The sequence below is a fragment of the Dermacentor andersoni genome, chromosome 3 (genome assembly GCF_023375885.2).
Source record: "Dermacentor andersoni chromosome 3, qqDerAnde1_hic_scaffold, whole genome shotgun sequence".
NCBI classification, from domain to species: Eukaryota; Metazoa; Arthropoda; class Arachnida; order Ixodida; family Ixodidae; genus Dermacentor; species Dermacentor andersoni.
The window spans coordinates 134,806,581-134,830,685 of NC_092816.1; the positions used below are offsets into that span (position 1 = coordinate 134,806,581).

A 24,105-nucleotide genomic window follows, 5' to 3' on the forward strand; every position below is an offset into this window, starting at 1 on the left:
ACTACGTGGAGACAAGCTTTTGCATAACTTGCATCAATGCACTGTTTTATTGAGATAATATTGACCCTTTCTTTTTTTTACGCTTTTTGTTCCCTTAGAAAGAACGAGAAAAAACTGTTCGTTCAGAAAATTATTTTTTTTTTGTTCTAAAGCCTCACATCCCTGTTTCCGGTCTTTATTATTCGAAGTTAGCGTTTGCGATGTAACTACGTTATTCGTACTTCCTATTTCGGTGCGTAAAGAGTTCTACCCTTTCTTTAAAGGGTAGAACTCTTTTTCGCTTTGTTCCTATGAAATAAAAGTCCTACTATGCATCAACTGATTCAGGAAGGCCTCTAATACATACTAATATATGAGTCATTGTTACTGTTATTGATCTGCTCTCCTAGCTGCTTATGCAATGACAGCCCCTGGTAATGCCAAACAACTCTTTTCTTTATATTTTATTCATACTTTACAGCACATGCATATTTTCGCTGTTGAGAAATATTCACTGAATCAGTATAAACTGCGGTTCAGTACTAGTCTTTATAACAGTTGAAATTGTGCGTGTGCGCACTTTCTACCGCTGCTTATTTCTCGCAATGCGTTCCGGAAGGTAAACATTGGCTGCGAGAAAGGCCTTGGTGGCTCTCAGTACGTTGAGCACTTCCTCTCCACAGCTTCCGTACACTTCCCTTTAGAGCACTTGCCTACGTAACACTTCGTTGGGCCTGTAATTTTATGACGGTCCGGTTTCATCTGAAACGAAAAGTGCATGAGAAATACATAGCTATCGACTTTACAAATACACACGCAGCTAGGCATACACAAACGCAAACGCCCGCACACACACACGTATGCGTGCAAAAAACACAAACATAAACACACACACATACACACGCATATATCAGACCTCGTATATCTGTAACTTCGATGCGGCGAATCAGCGACAATGGGAAATGGTGCTACTGCGTCACTCTCTCGCTGTCTCCGCTAGAAAGGACTCGGTTGACATCTTGCAAGAGGCTGTTCTGCTGTATGGCAAGGCACATGTTGTGTGCATACTTTTGGTGAAACGCGTTCTTATTTTTTGTCAGAAAATTGACAACCTGACAAAACCAAGTATCATGATAGACGTTTTTGCAAAATTAGGCAAAACGGTGCATATATTATTGGTGTTCGAAAACGCTTTAAGGTGCTCTGAACGCACGAACTGCATTGAAGTGAGTTCAGCGTTTTCGAGTAGGCTGCGAAAATTCCGTAGGCTATACATGATCAGGACGCCCTTCCACTTTGTGCGAAGACGAAAACGTCAATCACGTGCGTTTTCTTGTGCTCAGCGAACGCCGAAAGACAGTTAGACGATAGCAGAATTACTTGGCCTCTGTAGTAGCTCGTTCACTTGCTTTAACTAAAATTTTGGAAATGAGAACTTTGCGCTAAAATGGTGCTCAAACGGATGACTCGTGACCAAGCGATACAACTGAAGGAATGTTGCATTGAATGGAAAGTCGCAGAAAACAGCGATGAATTCATAAAAAGATCATCAGCGGTGACATGGCTTTCGTTTACAAATTGGACATTGAGCTGAAGTTGTTTGCCTAGGATGGGAAAAAGAAGGGTGAGCAACGGCCCCACAATTATGCCGTAAGAGAAAGTGTCGATTGTATTTTTTAGAGCGCATGATATTGTGCACTACAAATTCCTAGATGAACGTCAGACTGCGAAAGCAGGTTTGTACGTGGAAGTTCCGAAGCCTCTGAAGCTTCAGGGCCTCAGCTTCAAGACCCTGTCGCCGTCTTACAATATTACGAAAATCAAAGCACCAAAGTTGTCTGTAAGTGATGAACCGAATGGTTAAGTAACTTAGCAGGCTAGGGTGCTCTTCACGGAGCATAATTTCTTGTGGGCGACCAGGCCTATCCACACAAGATACCATGAAACTGATTAAGCATCAAATCATAGACAACGACTCTAGCGACACTCGAGCCATTTTGGGACTTGATCTTGAGAAGGCCTTCGACAGCGTTCTACATTCGCATATCCTAGCCTCGATATCTCGGCTCAGTCTGGGTGCGAGATTTTATAACTACGTTAGATCGTTCCTCTCGGATAGGAAGGCTACCCTCCGGGTCGCCGATCTCGAATCACAACTGCTGGAACTTGGCAAGAGGGGCACCCCACAGGGGTCCGTCATTTCCCCCTGTTTATTCAATATAGCCATGGTCGACCTAAGCAGAAAGCTTCTCGATATCGAAGGCATCAAACACACTATGTATGCTGACGATATAAACATATGGTGCACAGGAGGCAATGACGGTCAGGTTGAGGGAGCCTTACAGGAGCCCATAGACACTGTCCAAACCTATCTCGAACCCACCGGTCTCAGATGCTCCCCTTGAAACCGGAAATCTTACTGTATAGTCCCAAGAAACGCGGTCCAAGGCCCAAGGGGTGGTCATCGTTAGAAGACAGACATTCACCTATATACAATAAATGGTTGCCGTATACCCAGAGTCGATTCAATCAAGGTCTTGGGCATGATTGCTGAGTCAGGAGGTACAAATGGCAAGACTATACACAAGCTAATTGCTAAAACTGAAAGTGCTGTTCGTTTAGTTCGGAGGCATAAATCGGCATCTTGGGCTCAAGGAGGATAACTTCATTAGACTAATGCATGCCTTCGTTCTGTGCCACTCTAGATACGTCACAGCCATGCATCGATGGAAACTGGCAGAGCGGCATAAATTCAATGCACAGCTTAGGAAGATTACCAAGCGCTTTCTCGGGTTACTCGTATACACTTGTACAGAGCGCTTAATGCAGCTTGGCATTCATAACACTCTTGAAGAGATTGCAGAGGCCCAGGAGCGCGCACAGCTAACTCGCCTCACAACAAAGAAGGCAGGGAGATCCATCTTGCAGGAACTTGGATATCACCCCGATAGAGTACCGAAAGAGTTCTCTGACGTTCCTCTGTCTATTCGTGAGAACATTATGGTCACGCCAGTACCTAGGAACATGAACCCCGATCATAATCGCGGTAGAAGCAGGGCAAGAGTGGCCAACCTCCTTAGGCAAATACACAGTGATCAGCGACAGGTCAGCTTTGTGGATGCCGCTTCTTGTAAGGGACGTCGCGCGTGCACCATCGTAACTGTTGATGGTCGGCAAGGAATCACAAATGCTGCCTCGGTTCGGACGAGGGACTCCGAAATAGCTGAACAAATGGCTATTGCACTAGCCCTGCTGGATAGCTCACGGGATGTCATCTATTGTGATTCAAGATCTGCAGTCAGAGCATTTGAAAAAGGCACCGTTTCCAAACAGGCCCTCAGACTTATTGGGAACAAGGCAATCACGCACCACTTCATTTATTGGTTTCCGGCACATCAGGGTCAGATAAAGGGTGCTCCTCCCAACCTCAACGAGTCGGCTCATGGGGCTGCGCGTGAACTTGCCCATCGCGCTACCCTCGACCAATCGGAAGCCGACTCCCCAGAGAACAGGGACACGCCCTCCACCTACAACGAGATTACTAAACACTAATATCTCAGCCGTAGAACCTACTTTGTTCCTCATCCGCGCCTCAATAGAGCTCAAGCATTTACGCTCCGTCTACTGCAAACGAATACCTATCCGAATCCGTCACTCTTACATAAAATATATCCGGATACTTACACCAGCGCTACCTGCGACGATTGTGGAGAAATAGCCACGTTTGACCATATGCTCTGGCGGTGTGCCCGGTCACACTCTATCATCGCTAACAGCTCGGCCAGATGGGAGGCGGTTCTCCGCAGCCCTCTTCTGGCTGACCAACTCTGGGTTGTCCAGCAGGCCCACGATGCGGCCGAGAGGCTCGGCCTTCCGGTTCCCACGTGGGAGCGGCCCGCTTCATGAAGACTCACGACCTGCAGGACTTCTTTAAAGTTTCACCATACCATACCATACCATACCATGAAGGAAGAAAACGTCATTCGACTGATCCACTCATTCGTAGTCAGCCACATCGCCTACGTAGCCGCCTACCACAACTGGTACGTCGTGGAAAAGAACAAGATCAACACGCTCCTAAGGAAAACGTACAAGATAGCCATGGGCCCCCCGGAATCGACGAGCACCGAGCTCCTGTCTCAGCTGGGCATATACAACACCCTAGAAGAAATAGCCGAACCACAACGCATCTCGCAGCTCGAACGCCTGTCGACCACCCCGACGGGAAGGTACATTATGAACACGCTCGGTATAAGGTACCACAACCAGCACGGCCAGAAAATGCAAATCCCCAACAAAATCAGAGACACCATTGCGGTGTCAAACATCCCAATAAACGTGCACCCCGATTACAACCAAGGTAGAAGGAAGGCAAGAGCCGACGATCTGCTCCGTTCATTCGGCAGGGAGAGAAACGCGCGCTTTGTCGACGCAGCCGAATATCCGAACGGCCAAAAATATACTGCCGTAGTCATAGCCGAGTCAAAAATCAGAACCACATGCAGAGTATACACCAAACACCCGGAAATAGCGGAGGAAGTAGCGATTGCGCTGGCCCTCACAGAACAGGAATGCGAAGTCGTACTAAGTGACTCTCAAACGGCAGTAAAGAATTACGCCAAAGGTCGAATTTCCAAGGAAGCCCTCTCCATTCTGGCCAAAGCGCGCAGATCCTAAACCGCGAGCGCGAGGAACATATGGTTCCCCGCGCAGGTCACCACGGAAGGCGACGCGCTCCCGAACCTAAACGAGACGGCGCACCGGACGGCGCGAGACATGACCCGCCGCGCCGAACAGGGCAACGCCTCTCGCACGATAGCGAACGCTTCCCGAGCCGAATGGGATAGGCTCACCAGATACAACGACATAACCAGTGAATATTTGAACTCCAGATGGATATACCCACCGCAGAGTCCCAAACTGAACAGGAGGCAGGCCGTCGCTTGGAGGCAACTCCAGACGAACACCTTCCCTAATCCACTCCGTCTGAAACGTATCTTCCCGGATAAGCATTAGTACGACACGTGCAAATTGTGCAAGGAAGGACCAGTAACACTCAAACACATGCTGTGGGAGTGCAATTTAGTTATAGGTGGGATGGCAGTTACTCCGGAGACCCTGTCGTCGAGGTGGGCCACCGCTCTGCGCAGCTCAGACCCCGGAATTCAGTCGTGGGCACTCGAGCAAGCTCGTGAGGCGGCGTTGAGGCAGGGCCTTGACGTTCCCCCGTGGGAGACATGAGCCCGGGTCGCGTTAAAACTTGTCGGACGTACAAGACAGTCAGTCAGTCAGTCAGTCCGTCCGTCCGTCCGTCCGTCCGTCCGTCCGTCCGTCCGTCCGTCCGTCCGTCCATCCGTCCATCCATCCATCCATCCATCCATCCATCCATCCATCCATCCATCCATCCATCCATCCATCCATCCGTCCGTCCGTCCGTCCATCCATCCATCCATCCATCCATCCATCCGTCCATCCATCCGTCCATCCGTCCGTCCGTCCGTCCGTCCGTCCATCCATTTTCGGAAAGCGTATATATTGTCAGGGGGATAAAACTATTTACACGATGTATTTACACGATGCGTATATATACAGCAGCTCAGAATCCCTAGAGGCTGTTGCCACTTCGCCGTCTTCACTGTCGACAACTTTGTCCTCTTTTTCCACCGTAACGTGACTCCCGGCAGAAAAAGCCCCGCCCCGGTGCTTCATACGGGGCCGTCGGTAAGGGCGTAGTGAGGCTTAAGCCGAGATACGTGTACGACGTCAGCTGACGTGGAACCGGCTGGCATGACGGAGGTCACGGGGATTATCTCGTAAGTGACATTGGCCAATTGATGTAGAACACGGTAAGGGCCTTTGTAGCACGGAAGGAGTTTTTTGGAGAGCCCCACTCGGTGTCAAGGGGACCAAAGTAGCGCGAGAGAGCCTGGTGAAAAATATGTGTCACGATGGCGGCAACGTTAAGCGTGCCGTTGAGATTCCTGCGATGCCAACAGACGAGCACGGGCAAGCAGGGGCGCATGGTCAGCGTGGGCGATGGCGTCGCGAGCATACTCGGTCCTCAACTCCTGTACTAAGGGAAGTGAAGTGTCCAATGGTAATACAGGGTCACGACCGAAGAGTAAGTAATAGGGGGAATACCCCGCAGTATCATGGCGTGATGAATTATAGGCGAACGTGACATAAGGGAGAGCCACATTCCAGACCTTGGGGTCGGGTGAAAGGTATTTCGATAGCATGTCAGTTATAGTCCAATTAAGTCACTCAGTAAGGCCTTGGTCTGGGGATGATAGGAGGTAGCCAGTTTGTGCTTGGTAGAATATGAGCGTAGGATATCGGCAATGACTTGGGAGAGGAGAGTGTGGTCGCGGTCAGTAAGGAGCTGTCGCGAGGCGCCATGTACTAACATGATATCCCGGAGTAGGAAATTGGCGACGTCGGTTGCGCAGCTCGTGGAAAGTGCCCGAGGGATGGCATAGCGCGTCGCGTAATCCGTAGCGACAGCGATCCACCTGTTGCCGGAGCTGGACTCAAGGAAAGGGCCAAGGAGATTCACACCCACGCGAAAAAATGGCTCAGGTGGAATGTCGATCGGCTGTAAGTACCCGGCAGGAAGTGTTGCTGGCTTTTTGCGATGTTGACAGGGCTTGCAAGCAGCCACATAGCGCCATACGGAGCGTGCGAAGCCGGGCCAGTAGAAGTGGTGGCGCACGCGTGGTCGTAAATGCGAACAAACCCAAGGCGTCCGGCAGTTGGGGCGTCATGAAGCTCCTGAAGCACGGTTGAGCGTAGGTTTTGAGGTACGACAAGGAAGACGGGAGTGCCGTCAAGATGAAAACTGCATCGGTACAATATCCCGTTGTTCAGGACGAACCACCGTAACGATGGATCAGTAGGAGTAGCTTCCATTCGGCCAATGAGGGTCCTCAAACTAGCGTCATGGCATTGCTCGTTGGCCATGTCCAAAAGCTGGGAAATGAAAAGAACACTTGAGGAAGCGTAAATGTCGCCGTTGGCGGGCGTGTGTACAGGGTAACGGGACAAACAGTCGGCGTCCTTGTGTAGCCGACCATGCCTATACACCACCGAATAGGAATACTCTTGCAGCCGCAAAGCCCTTCGCCCAAGCCTCCCTGTGGGATCCTTTAAAGACGAAAGCCAACAGAGGGCGTGGCGGTCCGTTAGAATAGAAAAGGGCCTGCCGTATAAATAGGGGGGGGGGGGGGGGGGAATTTGCCACTGCCCACACAACGGCCAAACATTCGCGCTCGGTAATAGAGTAGTTCCGCTACGCAGGTGACAAAAGACGGCTAGCGTACGCGTTGACACGCTCATGGCCGTGTTGAACTGGTGCCAAGACGGCACTGATACCGTGGCCGCTGGCATCGGTGCGCACTTCATTAGGGGGGCTGAAGCAGTGAAGTGTGCAAGAATCGGTGGGGTGGTGAGAATGGTGGTAAGGCGAGAAAAGGCAGTGACCTGAGTGGATCCCCATGAAAACGACATACTTTTGTTCAAGTGATCTGTGTGAGGGCGTGCTATTGTGGCAAAAGCTTTATGAAAGCGGCGGAAGTAAGAGCAAAGGGCCACGAAACTTTGGGCATCTTTTCCGGACCGTGGAACAGGGAACTCTTTCCCGGCGCAAATTTTCTCTGGGTCCGGTCGTATGCCAGTCGCATTGACGACATCTCCAAGAACAGTAATCTCACGGTGGCGGAAGTTATATTTCTTGGAGTTGAGCTGCAGACCGGCCTTGCGAAAAACAGCAATTACAGCTGAAAGGCGCTCAATGTGTGTGCTGAACGAGGGCGAGAACACAATAACATCATCTAGGTAGTAGAGACAAGCCGACCACTTGAATCCTTGGAGTAAGGAGTCCATCATACGCTCAAAGGTAGCCGGAGTGTTGCATAGCCCAAAAGGCATAACTTTGAATTGGTAAAGATCATCGGGCGTTATAAAGGCGGTAATTTCACGATTTAGATCACCGACAGCGTTTTGCCAATATCTGCACCGCAGGTCGATGGACGAAAAATACTGTGCCGCGTATAGGCAATCGAAGGCGTCATCGATACAGGGTAATGGGTAGACGTCCTTCTTCGTTATGCGGTTGAGGTGGCAGTAATTGACGCAGAATCTCCATGAACCGTCCTTTTTTTTTTGACCAGCACGACAAAGGACGCCCAGGCACTTGACGATGGCTCAATGATGTCTTTCGCTAGCATCTTGTCTACTTCCGATTTGATGGCGTGACACTCTGAAGCTCACGCTCGGTAGGGTCGCCGATGGATGGGTGGATTATCGCCTGTATTTATACGGTGTTTCACAAGTGACCTCTGGTAAGAGTTGTTGGGGAAAGTAAAATGCTCATGAGGAGTTTATCAAGCCTTCTTAATTGTAGATGTTTGAAAAGATCTAAACGCTGGTGGCTTTCTCTGGGGGGCTCGCTATGAGATGGCTACACCTTAGACCAATTCAGGAAATAAATTGCAATAGGAGGTAAAAGTCTCAAGACATAATCACATTGTGCTCGCTCGTTCTGTGGTTATGGCCTCAGCACCGTTCATGACCGAGTGCTCGCCGAGGAAGAATGAAGCAAGGTTACGAAAACAGATTTCAAGTCCAGTTCCAACAGACCTGGACACAGCACAGAAGCCCCAAGGATAAGAGGCCTATAAGCTGGATGACTTCACCTTGATGGTCCCAGGAATCGACAGGCCACGGAACAAGGGTCTGTCAAGGGAGAAAGAGTATGAAATCTTAAATGCGAATTCCTTTGAGCTGTAGCGACTGGACATTCCACCTCGGGATGTTGCTCCCCAGTCGATGGTGCTGTTAGGGCTCGCCACCACAACAAAATTCGAATGTAGTGGGTGCCTCGCGTCTCGCATGTCTCAGCGTAGCATGGTGCGACGTCAATTGCCAAACCCAATGTGGCTGTCGATTCGGCTACCGGCGGCCAAGAAAAAAACAGACTTCCGGCTGTAGACTAGGGGATTATCTGCAACGGTTAAGAACCATGCATTGGTGTGATGCTGTGCCTGCTACGGTCAAGTGCCACGCCCAGATTTGGTTTTCCCGTACTTCAAAAAATTCATCTCTCAGTTGTAGGCAAGGAAACCGTCTCGCGACCCGAAAGTGACGGATTACCTTCTGATGTAAGAGGAAGACACAACCGAACGAAACAGTAGACAGAGAGTGCGCTGTGCGGAAGCCTTTAGTGGCATGATGCAATATAAACGGTGTTATCGTACCCGTATTTTCTGTTGTCCTCGTGCAAAGTTATGCTGGTCGAATCCATCTATATAAGTGGACCTACCCGCCGCGGTTGCTAAGTGGCTATGGTGTTGGGCTGCTACGCACGAGGTCGCGGGATCGAATCCGGGCCACGGCGGCCGCATTTCGATGGGGGCGAAATGCGAAAACACCCGTGTACTTAGATTTAGGCACACGTTAAAGAACCCCAGGTCGTCAAAATTTTCGGAGTCCTCCACTATGGCGTCCCTCATAATCAGAAAGTTGTTTTGGCACGTAAAACCCCACAATTCTTTAAAGAAGACCTGGCGTGTCCATCTAAGTTCAATTTGGCTCACCCTCAAATATAGGTTGGCCCTCCCCGAAATGTAAGTTGGCCCGCCCCCGGCCCCAAATTTTAAGTCGACCCTCCCACTAATTTAAGTTGGCCAACGCCTAAATTATAGTTAGCCCATCCCCAGACTTCAACTTGGCCCATCCCCAAATTTAAGTTGACCCGCACCGAAAATTTCTATTTGCCCACCTATAAATTTAAGTAAACCAAGTCCGAAATTTCAACTCGACCCACCCCAAAATTTTCGTTCGCTCACTCTACTATAAGCTTCTGCTTCCCCATGAATATTCGTAGGAATACTATGTATTTCTAAGGGTATTCTATGTATTTTTTTTCTTTATGTAAATTGTTTCGTATCGATTAAAACCTTCCCATCATATACATTTACACCATCATAACGGTTCAGTGTCTTAACTTTGCAATTTGGGCATCTTTCTGCAGATACAAGGAATAACACTTTTCGCGTGACTGGGCTGGGCAGCTCGCCAAAGAATGCGTACGTACTCGCCAAAGAATGCGTACGTACGTACCCATAGCAGCACATTAACACTCCTGAATCAGACATCGTTACTGTATCTAAGTTGTGCAAAATATTGCTAATATAACTAAATGAACAAACAAATGGAAGGTTAAGTTTGGCGCCTAAAACACTAACATTTAATACATTTATCTCTTGGACAGCGTTCTTTTGGTACACGTCATTTCTTGTAAGTTTTTAGGAAATCATATGTAATGTATTTATGCTTGACGACCACCGAATTAAAACCATATTTAGAATGCTAACCGCATGCTGGGTTACATAATTCATAATTTTCCACCGCTTCGTCCTCAACTAAGTTACTATGTGACCACACCCTAATATCACTAATTACATGGTCTCTTAAGATTTCTTCTAATAGGTGAACGGCGACAGCCTACTCATCTTACTCTTATCATGCACCTCTTTCTGTTTGTCTCTTCTCTTTCTCTTCTTTCTTTTAGTCATTACTGCTCACCACTAAGCATATTTAGTGATTTGTAGTCAATTGTGGTCGTTACAAGTTGTCGTAAGAAATATTGGTCATTACTAGTCATTACAACTCATTTCAGTCATTAAAGTACCCATAGCGGCACATTAACACTCCTGAATCAGACATTGTTACTGTATCTAAGTTGTGCAAAATATTGCTAATGTAACTGAATGAACAAAAAAATGCAAGGTTATGTTTGATGCCTAAAACACTAACATTTAATATATTTTTCTCTTGGACAGCGTTCTTCTGGTGCCCGTCATTTATTGCAAGTTTTTAGGAATTCATATGTAATGTAATTTATGCCAATACTGCTCAGTAGGAAGTATTATTAGTCATTTCTAATGAATTGTGGTCATTACAAGCCGTTGTTAGACATATCGGTAAATACAAGTCATTAGTACACATTATTAGTCATTACTAATCATTGTTGACCTCTGCCAATCCCCATTATAACGTTATCATTCACTAACTGTCACTATCAAGCATTTTTCATTCTTTAATCTGTCTTCAGTCTGTCTTCATATGGCATGATGACGCTTCGGCGGGCACTCTGGCGGTCAGGTCTGCTGACACAAACTTCACCATGAGCCTAGAAAGGCTTTCGCCTTAAAACATTTTTCATTTCTTTCTACTAAGATCAGCAATTGACTGGAACCGCCCTCCAGCTGACATAGCATCTTTGGTGATAATCAACATTTTTGCGATGTACTAACCAGCATTGCATTTTAATCAGGGAAAGCATTGGGCAGGGAGATGAAAATTCAAGACGATCAGCAAAAGGAGATTACCTTCCACGAAAAAAGGAACCTACAGTGAGATGTCAATCGGCTGACATAGAAGACTACCTCACATTCCTGCGCCGACGTTGAATAGTAGACTGCTCTTTTTAATTCCACACCCACGCCGCTAATACACTCTCGTTCGTTGCCTCGCCCAACCGCATTACCGCCGCTACCCTTTAGAACAAACCTGCCTATATGTAATATGCCGAGGAAAGCCCATGTCGCCTTGAAAAAAACTAGTCCACTCGTCGAAACGGTGGCTACGGCTCTCACTTTGTTCTCGGCTTGCTCATCGCTTGGAATTTCCATCTTCCACGTTCCCCGTGTTTTTCCTGGATTTCTACCTAAGCAAGACGAAGGAACAAGGTGAGCGCCCTCTGGCTTTTATTGGCACACGTAGCAGTCATTGGCGACAGTCACTACAAGTAGATTTATGAACACTTCCTGCCAGGCCAACATTCACCACGCATTGCCTTTAGGAGTGGCGCCACGAAACACCATCCGAGACCTAACTGCAGCAGCACCAGAGCACATCCCGTATTTCACCATTCACTGCAGGACTAATGGCCGGAACTACGACCCCGGTGACAACACAATTGAGGCCATGAACGTGCTCATAAATGATTTGCACACCAACAGACCAAGCGCAGAAACCACCATGACGACATCATTTAGTCCAGGATCGCAAACAAACACAGGCCACTTGTGCAACAATCAAAGACATTCCTAGCTCACGTACTCGACACACGTAAGCTCAGTGATTATTTTCTGGAGATTGGACACCAACACGAAAAGGTCGATGTCATATCCTGCGGCCAAATACACCAGGACCCACACATTTCTACTCGGCCAGTACGGACTACACCCCAATCTTTATGGCATCAAGGTAAAGGTATTTGCTAACAACATCAAGTGCAGTGGAAACACGGACACAGAGCAACAAAGACAGGGCCACGAGAGAGCGACACGCACACAGTGTGGTGTCCTTTTTTTCCAAAGAATCACCAACAATTAAGCAACGCTTCCACGCTTCCATCGCTTAGTTACATCAAGTAAAGGCTCAGAAACTCATTGAAACCGACGCAACCAACAACACCAGTAAATCCTCCATCCAAGCTTGCTACAACACAGAAACTCACGCCTGAAAACGTCAACACCAGCCCACACGCACGTTCCGCCGAAGCTAGACCCCACGAAGCATACACACAGACGGTAGACACGGAAGCAACACCACCTGAACAACAGGCGTTCATACGCAAGCCCACAACCACCCGCGAAGCCTTCGCGCAAAGAGCTTCATACACTAATAATCAGAGAGATGCATAAACGGACGTCGGTGCAGAGCTCAACAAACAAACAAAGCGTAAAAGTACGTCACCTAATGATCTTCCACCCCGGGAAGTCTGCCCAAAGAAAATAAAAATGACTGTCACGCACTAAGCACATGCAACAAAATATCTTGCCGTTGTCTTCAATCTCGCAATGTCGCCGCCAAACAAACAAATTACGTATTTCACCTAAAAAATTACACAAATTGCATTAAACACAGAAAACACCAAAAGGCCTTAGAGTTAACGTTCGCCGTGCCATCGGCTCTTCACCCTACAGAATATTATCGAATGGTAATGCTGTGATTGAAAATGCATCGCTCACTTTAAATTATATTCTCGAAGAACACTACCGGGAACAACCTAAAATAGTTACGATTCAGCTCGACAGCATAATGTTATATCAACCGGAAAAAGAAAACGAGCAATTCATCGAAACTAGGGAGGGAAACCTACTAGCTAAATACCAGAGCAAAGGTATTCGAGCTAAAGATCCACCCAAGTAAACTGCTATGAACCCTACAGCACATAGCTCGCCCGATAGTGCTATGAGCGAGGATCCAGAACACTGCAGCAAACGTAGTGGATATGTCACAGAGCTTAAATACCTATGAAGTTGACAACCTCAAATGTGGTGCAATGTTTTCTCCTATGAGCAACGCAGTCGAGGAATACTAACTCTACAAATACATAACACAAGATAGCAAACTTTTCGGCCCACTTGTTGGTTTGACATAACATAGCTTTCAATACGCATGCGCATCAAGGAATTCTTTTCTATAGGCTAGGCATATCAAAACGGGATAGATATTCTCTTAGACCAGCGGGCAAGTGGACATCGGAAACCGAAGAGACGTTGGTTTGTACATAAAGCTTATCCCAAAGGAAATTGTAGAGTCAACATGGCTTTGCCGCAAGCGCAAACATTTTCCCCGTGCTCGGCCCCAAATTCTTCAAAAACACGCGGAAATCAAGGACATTGTAATAAAACCAGCAGAGAAAGGCTGCAGTATTGTACTTTGGCCCATAGAAAAGTATCAAAATGAGGCCTCCAAACAACTAAGCAACTCCACCGATTACAAAAAACTCGACTCGATTTTATCTTCTCCCTGAAACAAATAAGATTCCTGTAGAAGAAATCTCAGGGCGGCATGTAGTGTCTAATAACAACACATCTACCGAGTCCCTATCTGAATGCTTACACCACCACTTGTCAAACATCCCGACCAGCCTCCCATCTTTTGTTCAAGGCATGTACCACTTCCTTCGAATTATGCACTGCTCTCACACCAAACAAATCCTTTCCGACAGCGCTGGTCTAGTAACTTTAGATGTTTCTGCCCTTTACACGAATATACCAATGAGGGAAGGAATTGAAACCATATCGAAGTCCCTCTCAGTCAATCCTCAAGCGCACGCTCCTGAAGTTTAAATCTCGCTCCTTAACTTAGTCCTCGCGCTCAACTATTTCGAATTCGATTGTACGCACTACCTGAAAACATTCGGCACAAGCATGGGAACACCATTCGCTCTCAAGTATGCCAACCTTTTCATGGGACAGCTCGAAGCAAACCTGATAAAATCATACCCTTTTAAGACCCCACAGGTATCTGCGTTACATTGACGACATATCTATGTCATGGAAATATGGCACAAGCGCGCTAAATGGCCTAATTAGTCATTTCAACCGCTTTCACCCTGGTATTATGAAATTTACTGCTCACTATTTTCTTAGTCAAATCAACTTCCTCGGCACGACAGTCTACATAGTAAATGGAAAACTGAGAACGACCTTTACCGCAACATACGCATAACCAGCTATATTTAGACTTCACCAGTCATCACTCGTGACACTCTAAAGGAGGAATTTTTGTCGACAAGCGAAACGAATAAGAAGGTCTTATCTGTAGCCGAGACAACGATTATATCTACCACTTAAATGACCTTAAAGCAACGTTAGTAGTAATACACTATTCATAAGTTTCACTCGACCAGGTTTATGACGTCAATATTTGTGAAGCAGTCCTAATTAGCCAAGAAACAACCTACAGAAGAATCAGAGAAAGTACCAGCCGTTATACCACAAATAACATCCTTCAAAAATACCACCCAATATTATCAAGTAACGAGTGTCTCAGATAAGCGTTCTCGGTGCCACCAAGGGTGATTTATCACGGCAAGAGAAACTTTACAGAGACGTTAGTGCACGCATAAATCAGCCAGCATCGTTCCCTAGTAATGAAAGCATGTTCTCGCCCCAGGTGTAAAACCTTCAGGCACCTTCAAATTGACCTTACAATTAATAGCACTGCAAATAGCTATTCACATGAAGTGAAAAGTAAATTCACTTGCAATAATTCCAAAGTAATTTATATGCTCGAATGTTCCTTCTGTAACAAACAATATATATGCGAAACGAGGCAATCAGTGAACATCAGTTAAACGGACATCGCAAGGACACATCTAAAGAGCTTCCCAAGCCGTCTTCGAGCATTTCAACCAACCAGGTCATAAATTTGATGCCCTTAAGCTCTACGTCATGCAATCAAACTTCCGTTGTATGGGAGACGGAAAATAGCACGGAGGAAGGAAACTAAGGAGAGGCCCTGACGTCACTCTTTGTGAAGCAAAAGTGAAGCCGGAATTTGGCGTTGCTCATGGCGATGCTCCGCCTTTTGGGCCACCCTCCTCTCTTGTTTACATCTTTCACGAAACCACGCCGCGCTGCGCGTGGTGTCGCGCGCGGAGCGCGCTCGCTCGCGCAACATGTGACAGAGCACGGTGCAGGTAACACAGCGCAACAAGACACGGTGACTAACGCAAACCCGCCCACTCAGCGCCTTTGCCACGGCCCGAAACCTACCGGAGCAACACGTGTGAGCGCTCAAAACCATAACAACGCCGCCATTGTGGCCCAAAAGGCGTGGCCATACAACAAAAAATAAAATAAAAAAGCAGCAAAAAAATGAGAACCGACTACGTCATTTCCGCCACACTTTTCTCCTAGCGCGCGGAGGGGGTAGGGCCTCTCCTTAGTTTCCTTCCTCCGTGGAAAATAGAGAGAATCATGCCTCATCCATAAATTAAGGTCATTGCAACCAATAGGCATAAAAGTTTTAAAGAAAGCTTTGAAATATATTTTCTATGCTAAATTTCATAGTATAGACAACAGCACCTACTTATTTTTATTTCTAATCGGCTTGCTTAGTTTTTTTTTCTCTTCTTTTTCTTTCGTTCTATTATTTAAAGTTACACATTTTTTTTCCACGAGCACCAATTTCTACCGTTACTTTTATTCGCTCCTTCAGAGAGACGATAGTTCACTGACCTTCAACAGAACAGCTAATGCCTTCCCTCGCCCGTCGTCCAGGCCCCTTCCACGAAAAAAAGGAACCTACAGAGACACCTAAACCGGCTGACATACCACGCTAACTCGCATTCCTCCATCGACATTGAATAGCGCACCTCTCGTTTCAATTCTACATCCCCGCGGCTAACGCAGCCTCGCTTGTTGCCTAGCCCGCCCGCACTACACATTGTCCCCTTTAAAAGAACCGTACCTATAATACTGTGCCGAGGAAAGCATATGTGGCCTTGATAAAGTCAACTCCACACGTCGGAACGCTGGCTCCGGCTTTCACCTTGTTCTCGTTTTGCTCATCGCATTGCATGTTAATGCAGTATTTTGTTTTTAATTGAACATCCTGCAACCTTTACGGCCTTTGCAGGAGTGGTTACAAAGGTAAAACAACCGCAATCATGAATAGCAATGAATGGTTTTAATTTTGGTTACAAAATATTCCACAGTATTTCAACACACAGCATTGTTAGCTAAGTCGTTCCAGTAAGAGATAGCGGAGGGAAACATTGAATATTTACGTATATTAACGCCGCTTGGAGGTTGGCGAACTACTTTACTGTGGTTAGTTCTTGATGAGTGTAAAACGGGATCAAGTAAGTAACGTGACCGTGGAATCTTGAAGTGTCCATGGTACAAAAGGTAAATAATTTAAGCTTTAAGATTATTCTTCGTTGTGCCCGTGGTTCTAAATGTGCTGTCGATAATTTTCTTTTTAGTAATACAACATTATATGTTGTTTGCTATGTCTATTTTTTGTTACAAAATTAACTGCTATGGCTATGTCCTCCCGGATGAAATACATATAAATAAACGAAATATAGAACTCACTTCGTGGTAAACTTCCCTCTCTCTGTAAGCACCGATCGTGGTTATTTTCAACGTCAAATAATCCATTTTTATGTAGTAACTAATCAAGGTGGAGAACTGTGCAGAAATTCGCTATATATTTTGTTATTGTTTTGGTTTGCTGAAGTCTAGCGCCATGACGCAGAATGTGTTGTTTAGTTGGAAGAAGAAAAAAATTCATACTGAGACATACCAAACACGAGCCTCCTTCTCGCCCTCGTTTTTTGCAGTCGACAGACGGAAAGCTCATCTGTACGGGAAGATGAGAAAGAGAAGAGTAAAAGTTAGAGAGAAAAATCAGAGTTTGCTTACTCTGCTGGTTTTGACTTGGGGAACACGAGTAAAAGAGGGAAAACAGCAGTGTGGTGCAGCAGGAGCCCTTGATAAGGCGGAGCTCTTCTACGGTACAGCACTCGATTTTTGCATTCAAGTGCTGCAGAAGCATGTATGCAGCTTTTGGGGTAAAACCAGCCTTCCAGAACTCAAGCTTCGGCTAAAGAACGATCGACTACTCAGCCAAAGGCACGTCAGGAAGCTTGGCGCTGTTCCCCGCAACGGTAACAGTGGATATCGTCTTGTTTTCTCAAATCTCCACTGAACACGCGTATGTGAGTCAGGTATACGTGTGCGATAACGTTAGAAATTGGTGAACGCCATTCCAGCCTAGAGCCCATAAATATACGTTGCGTCTCAGTGTGAGGGTTTCGTGTTCACTTCAATTGTAATGACGGGTCCAGAATGTGTAACGTCTAAGTTCTGCCGAATATTCCGCCGAGCCAACGTGGTATACGCGCCAGATTGCCAATAATTTGTTTAGGACCGGCACTTGACAGGGGGCATGTTAAGGATTGTGAGGGTTTCGGCTTGGGTACACGAGGTAGCTGCATTTAAAGTATGAGTGCCAACGATGCAACAACGAGCTGCTGCCAGCAAAAAAATTTCATCGTGCCTCTATCAGCAGCTGTGTTATGGCTTCAATGAGAGATATATGCTCTTCAGCTTACATTTGTTCAGCTCCGCTCGCTTCCAAGAGCTCATTTAAACTTTTGAAACATTGCCCATCATCAAGGTGACTCTTCTCTACAGTATGACAAAGCGGCGGGTTCTCATATTATGGATGAAATAATATGTGAATTTTTTAATCTGTGAATGTGCGGCGGGCACGTCCTGTGCTACCAGGGCTTAGCGGAGGGGCGAGAACTAGGAATCAGATTCCTGATTAATAAGAATATAGCTGGTAACGTACAGGCATTCTATAGCATTAACGAGAGGGTGGCAGGTCTTGTTGTGAACCTTAATAAGAGGTACAAATTGAAGGTCGTACAGGTGTACGCCCCTACATCCAGTCATGATGACCAGGAAGTCGAAAGCTTCTATGAAGACGTGGAATCGGCGATGGGTGAGGTCAAAACATAATACACTGTACTGATGGGTGACTTCAATGCCAAGGTAGGCAAAAAGCAGGTTGGAGGCAAGGCAGTGGGGGAATATGGCATAGGCACTAGGAATAGCAGGGGAGAGTTATTAGTACACTTTGCAGAACAGAATGTTATGCGGATAATGAATACCTTCTTCCGCAAGCGGGATAGCCGAAAGTGGACGTGGAGGAACCCGAATGACAAGACTAGAAATGAAATAGACTTTATACTCTGCGCTAACCCTGGCATTATACAAGATGTGGACGTGCTAGGCATGGTGCGCTGCAGTGAGCATAGAATGGTAAGAATTCGAATTAGCCTAGACTTGAGGAGGGAACGGAAGAAACTGGTACATAAGAAGCCAATCAATGAGTTAGTCGTGAGAGGGAAAATAGAGGAATTCCAGATCAAGCTACAGAACAGGTATTCGGCTTTAACTCGGGAAGAGGACCTTAGTGTTGAAGCAATGAACGACAATCCTGTGGGCATCATTAAGGAGTGTATAATGGAAGTCGGTGGTAGCTCCGTTAGGCAGGATACCAGTAAACTATCGCAGGAGACGAAAGATCTGATCAAGAAATGCCAATGTATGAAAGCCTCTAACCCTACAACTAGAATAGAACTGGCAGAACTTTCGAAATTAATCAACAAGCGTAAGACAGCTGACATAAGGAAGTATAATATGGATAGAATTGAACATGCTCACAGGAATGGAGGAAGCCTAAAAGCAGTGGAAAAGAAGCGAGGAATAGGCAAGAATCAGATGTATGCGTTAAGAGACAAAACCGGCAATATCATTACTAATATGGATGAGATCGTTCAAGTGGCTGAGGAGTTCTATTAGCCCCGAGAACGAACTACAGGGGCGCTGCGAGCGCCGCTCGCGTGACGTCAGGGCAAGGACTCGCGCCTGTCATCTGCTACAGTTCGGGCGTTGTCCGGGCGCTTTCTGCGGTGTTTTCATTTGTTCGCCCTCGTTCTCTCGGCTTGTATACTCATGGTAATTGTCTAAAATTTATTTTTACGACGTTTTCCTTTGCGAACATTTATTCAAAGAGCTCATTTCTTATACAACAAATCACCTCTCAAAGGCAACGCTACAGTGCACGCCGAAGGAGCGCAAAATAACCCATTGCGGGTTTTTCATGCGCGGATGGACAATCGCAAAAACATAGCGTACAGGAATCCAGTTATGATACCATACCTGCCGCGGTGCAACAAGTATGTCACAAACGCTGGCTATATATGACTTCTACAACAGTTACGTTGAGTTTAATCCGCTAAAACAGGTTTGCTTACGACGAGTAGTTCATAGTATAATATCAAATTTTTGCATTTCTTCACAGAAACGCTCGGCAGTAACACGGGTACTTAACTAATACTGAAGTTTAGATTCTACATGCACCACTTGCTTCTTTAACTGCTTGTCAACATTAGGCGGTGGAAATTATTTTAAGCGGTGGAAATTTGAAGTGATTTTAATGAAGGCTTACAGCTATTTACAGAATACTAATAGGAATGTACCAATATATATGTCCTTTTCCGTGATACACCTTCAACTCACTTGAGAAATTTACTGGTGCTTGTTGCTTGAGGAATATACATGACGAATCTGTTTGGCGAACTGACACAGGCTGCTCGGCCCAATTTTTTTGTGAAATATGCCTGTTGGACCGCATGGCTGCAGCCAAAAAGAAGTCGAAGCGTCAATCATTAGTAGTATGGGACATATTGAAGATATCGAAATTCCCCGGTGGAGGGTCAGAAGTCAAGTGAAAGTATACGCAAGGCTTGTGGTGCTTTCTTTATGAATGTTTGCGATTGGATTGGAGCAAACTTTATTTAGCCTGCAGTTGGGCAAGTTTCTCTTTTATGTACCGACGAAACGAATAGTTATCCGTATGTATAATTAAAGAACGCTGGATCGAGACATTTTCCTTTTCTAGGCAATCGAAGCTGCGCTGTAGTAGCTCCAGCCTACTTTAGCCATTCCAGTTGGCGCTGTAAAAAATGCTTTGTGGTTTAAATCCGAAGTTGTAGTGAACTGATGGGTTTCGCGAACATAGCGTGCCTCGCCATACCGACAGTCGATTGCTACCGTTACGTGACCAGGGGTGTGCCATATTGTCGATAAAGGCTACTGAGGGGCACTATGAAACATTTCATCACCTTCAATTGATTCGCTCTCGATCTTAACAACGAAACTTTTCTCTCAGGTGATTGCTGCTATGGTGTTTGTGAATTAACTATGTAAATACTCTACATGACGCGCCGTCGTGTTAGCAGCCATGAGCAATTCGTTTTTTGGAGGCCTGTTTCAGAGGAGGATGAATGCCCATATTTGAATAGAACAACACACCAGAGTGACAAGAATCATGATGACAGCTTCGCTGGGCAGTGTCATTTTAACATCGGATAACACGCTGACGCCAATTACCAAGATTTTTCTTCCATGTAAAATGCAATGTCTTTCATAGCTAAATACTAAGGCAACGTTAAGTGTTTAGCGATGCATCATACACAACTTCGCGAGTTGAATTTGCAGACATTCTTCTTACGCAAAATTTACCGATAGACACGGCGCATATATGCATTGCAAGACCAGTAGACCCTTCAACGCTACATAGCTTGCGATATACAAACCGCAAAGTTTCTCGAATCACGCGCTTTTGAAGAAGAAACTGTGGTTAAGGCATGGCAGCTGAAAGAAGCCGACGTATCCTTCAATACGTACGGTTCGAGCCACCCATACCCCAAGCATACACGAAGGAAACGAGCGCGCGCGGCAGCCGAGCGAGCCGGAGCGAGCGGCGTCCTGGCCGTGACGTCACTCGCGAGAGGGCGCCACTCCTAATTCTCGCCGCTAATAGAGATTTATACAGTACCAGTGACACTCACGACGATAATGGAAGAGAGAATAATCTAGAGGAAATTCAAATCCCACAAGTAACGCCGGAAGAATTAAAGAAAGCCTTGGGAGCTATGCAAAGGGGGAAGTTTGGGAGGATCAGGTAACAGCAGATTTGTTGAAGGATGGTGGGCAGATTGTTCTAGAAAAACTGGCCACCCTGTATACGCAATGCCTCATGACTTCGAGCATACCGGAATCTTGGAAAAACGCTAACATAATCCTAATCCATAAGAAAGGGGCGCCAAAGACTTGAAAAATTATAGACCGATCAACTTACTGTCCGTTCCCTACAAAATATTTACAAGGGTAATTGCAAATAGAATCAGGAACACCTTAGACTTCCGTCAACCAAAGGACCAGTAGGATTCCGTAAAGGCTAGTCAACAATAGACCATATTCACACTATCAATCAGTTGATAGAAAAATGTGCGGAATATAACCCACGCTTATATATAGCTTTCATTGATTACGAGAAAGCGTTTGATTCAGTCGAAACCTCAGCAGTCATGGAGGCATTGCGGTATGAGGGTGTAGACGAGCCGTATGTAAAAATACTGAAAGATATCTATAGCGGCTCCACAGCCACTGTAGTCCTCCATAAAGAAAGCAACAAAATCCCAATAAAGAAAGGCGTCAGGCAGGGAGATACGATCTCTCCAATGCTATTCACAGCGTGACTACTGGAGGTATTCAGAGACCTGGATTGGGAAGAATTGGGGATAAGAGTTAGTGGAGAATACCTTAGTAACTTGCGATTCGCTGATGATATTGCCTTGCTTAGTAACTCAGGGGACCAACTGCAATGCATGCTCACTGACCAGGAGAGGCAAAGCCAAAGGGTGGGTCTAAAAATTAATCTGCAGAAAACTAATGTTTAACAGTCTCGGAAGAGAACAGCAGTTTACGATAGGTAGCGAGGCACTGGAAGCGGTAAGGGAATAGATCGACTTAGGACAGGTAGTGACTGCGGATCCGGATCATGAGACTGAAATAATCAGAAGAATAAGAATGGGCTGGGGTGCGTTTGGCAGGCATTTTCAGACCATGAACAGCAGGTTGCCATTATCCCTCAAGAGAAAGGTATAAAACAGCTGTGTCTTACCAGTACTCACGCACGGGGCTGAATCTGGAGGCTTACGAAAAGGGTTCTACTGAAATTGAGAACGACGCAACGACCTATGGAAAGAAGAATGATGGGTGTAACGTTAAGGGACAAGAAAAGGGCAGATTGGGTGAAGGAACAAACGCGAGTTAATGATATCTTAGTTGAAATAAAGAAAAAGAAATAGGCATGGGCAGGACCTGTAATAAGGAGGGAAGATAACCGATGGTCATTAAGGGTTACGGACTGGATTCCAAGGGAAGGGAAGCGTAGCAGAGGGCAGCAGAAAGTTAGGTGGGCGGATGAGATTAAGAGGTTTGCAGGGACAACATGGCCACGATTAGTACATGACCGGGGCAGTTGGAGAAGTATGGGAGAGGCCTTTGCCCTGCATTCGGCGTAACCAGGCTGATGATGATGATGATGAATGTGTGAAGTGTTGAAGTGCATGACGATTACCCTAGCTGGGACAACAGTGCTTGCATAGTTTCCCCAAATTGAAGCGTGTGTGTAAACTTGCATTCAGTTCACATATAAAGCGTGTAAGGGGGCCAATGTACTCTGCGCGAAAGCCAATGCAGACAGAATAGCCTTATTCGCAGTTCGTTGAATTTCCAGGTACAAAGGCGGTATTCTGGTGCACCACAATGGAGATATCATTCTTGTCGCTATCGATGATATCAATGTCTTGTTTGGAGCACTGACTCTAAGAATGGGGCCCCTGGTCCCGCCTCTTCCAAGAAAGAAACGCGGCTGGCAGAAACCTAGCATTCCTTTCGAATATACGGCTGAAGGTCATTAGCAACTTCTCATGGAGCAGTAATTGGATGGTTTATTGTGGATGCACATACTGTTTACCTCAAAGAACATTCAGGCAGGGCTACTGCCGAGATTTAGGCATCTAAGGGCGTCTAGCGCTCACGGTTGACAGGCAGTTGGATACCCTTGAGGGCACCTGCCAAGGTGTGAGGGACATGAGAACGCTGTACCAAGTATCTAGTTCATCTACTGCTACATGCGTCATTGGTGAGCAGTCGACATATTGGAAGGCCTACCTACCGGTAGAAAATGCACTAATAGCTCCTCAATTCTCCAGGTGGCACACACAGCAGGCCACGTCGCATAGAGGAGGTTTATGGTGAAACCATGGCTATGCGGTGGCCATAATTTCTCGAAAGCAGCCCCTCGTTTTATTAGACAATTGCCGATCTAGCGTTTTATTGAAATCCATTGGGCTCGCAAAAGAGTGTAAAACTGGGCGAGCTGGTCGATCTTCATAGCAAAAAGCGGCGCTAAGAATAACAGTAACGCACGACAGAGAAATGCGCTGGACAGGTACTGATTCAGGATAGGTCAGCGCCTCTCCTGTTTACTTCTCTGTTTTGTGTTGCCGCTATTATTACTTACCGGGTTCACTGCCAGGCTAGGACATCCTTAGTGCGGAAACTACTAGCATGGTCATGGCGCAAAGTTTGGTAGAATTTCAGCAAAGACGTTGCCATCGTGCTTTGGCTGTCACTGCAGAGCATTTCGGCGGGAACGAAATTTTATCGTCTGAAAGACGCCACACTTAGCGACACTACATGCAACATTTGAATGTCGTAATCCCAAAGAACACACGTGCCTTTTTGATGACGTAGGAATCATATGTTTTGGTGCATTAAGGTTTTATACGTTTCTTACATAATGAAAATTCAATTATTGCTATGATAACCCAGCTGGCAAAGGCATTTGAAGCCTTAGATTGCTTGCATACGCAATTTTATTATGTCTTAA

The 24,105-nt window shown here is 46.2% G+C and overlaps 1 protein-coding gene across 2 annotated transcripts in view; it reads right to left on the minus strand.

The window, feature by feature from the left end:
* Positions 1-400: 400 nt before the first annotated feature.
* The window catches only part of LOC126525200 (uncharacterized), a 64,206-nt gene continuing 40,501 nt past the window's right edge, over positions 401-24,105 (minus strand). For both annotated transcript variants that reach the window (XR_011893083.1, XM_072286770.1), the window contains 2 exons: positions 17,092-17,148; positions 401-741 (listed from right to left, as the gene is read on the minus strand). Coding sequence is in view for 1 of the 2 variants with exons in the window: in XM_072286770.1 (XP_072142871.1) it covers positions 634-741; positions 17,092-17,148 (165 nt within the window). In the remaining variant the exon portion in view is untranslated. The remainder of the gene's footprint in view (positions 742-17,091; positions 17,149-24,105) is intronic.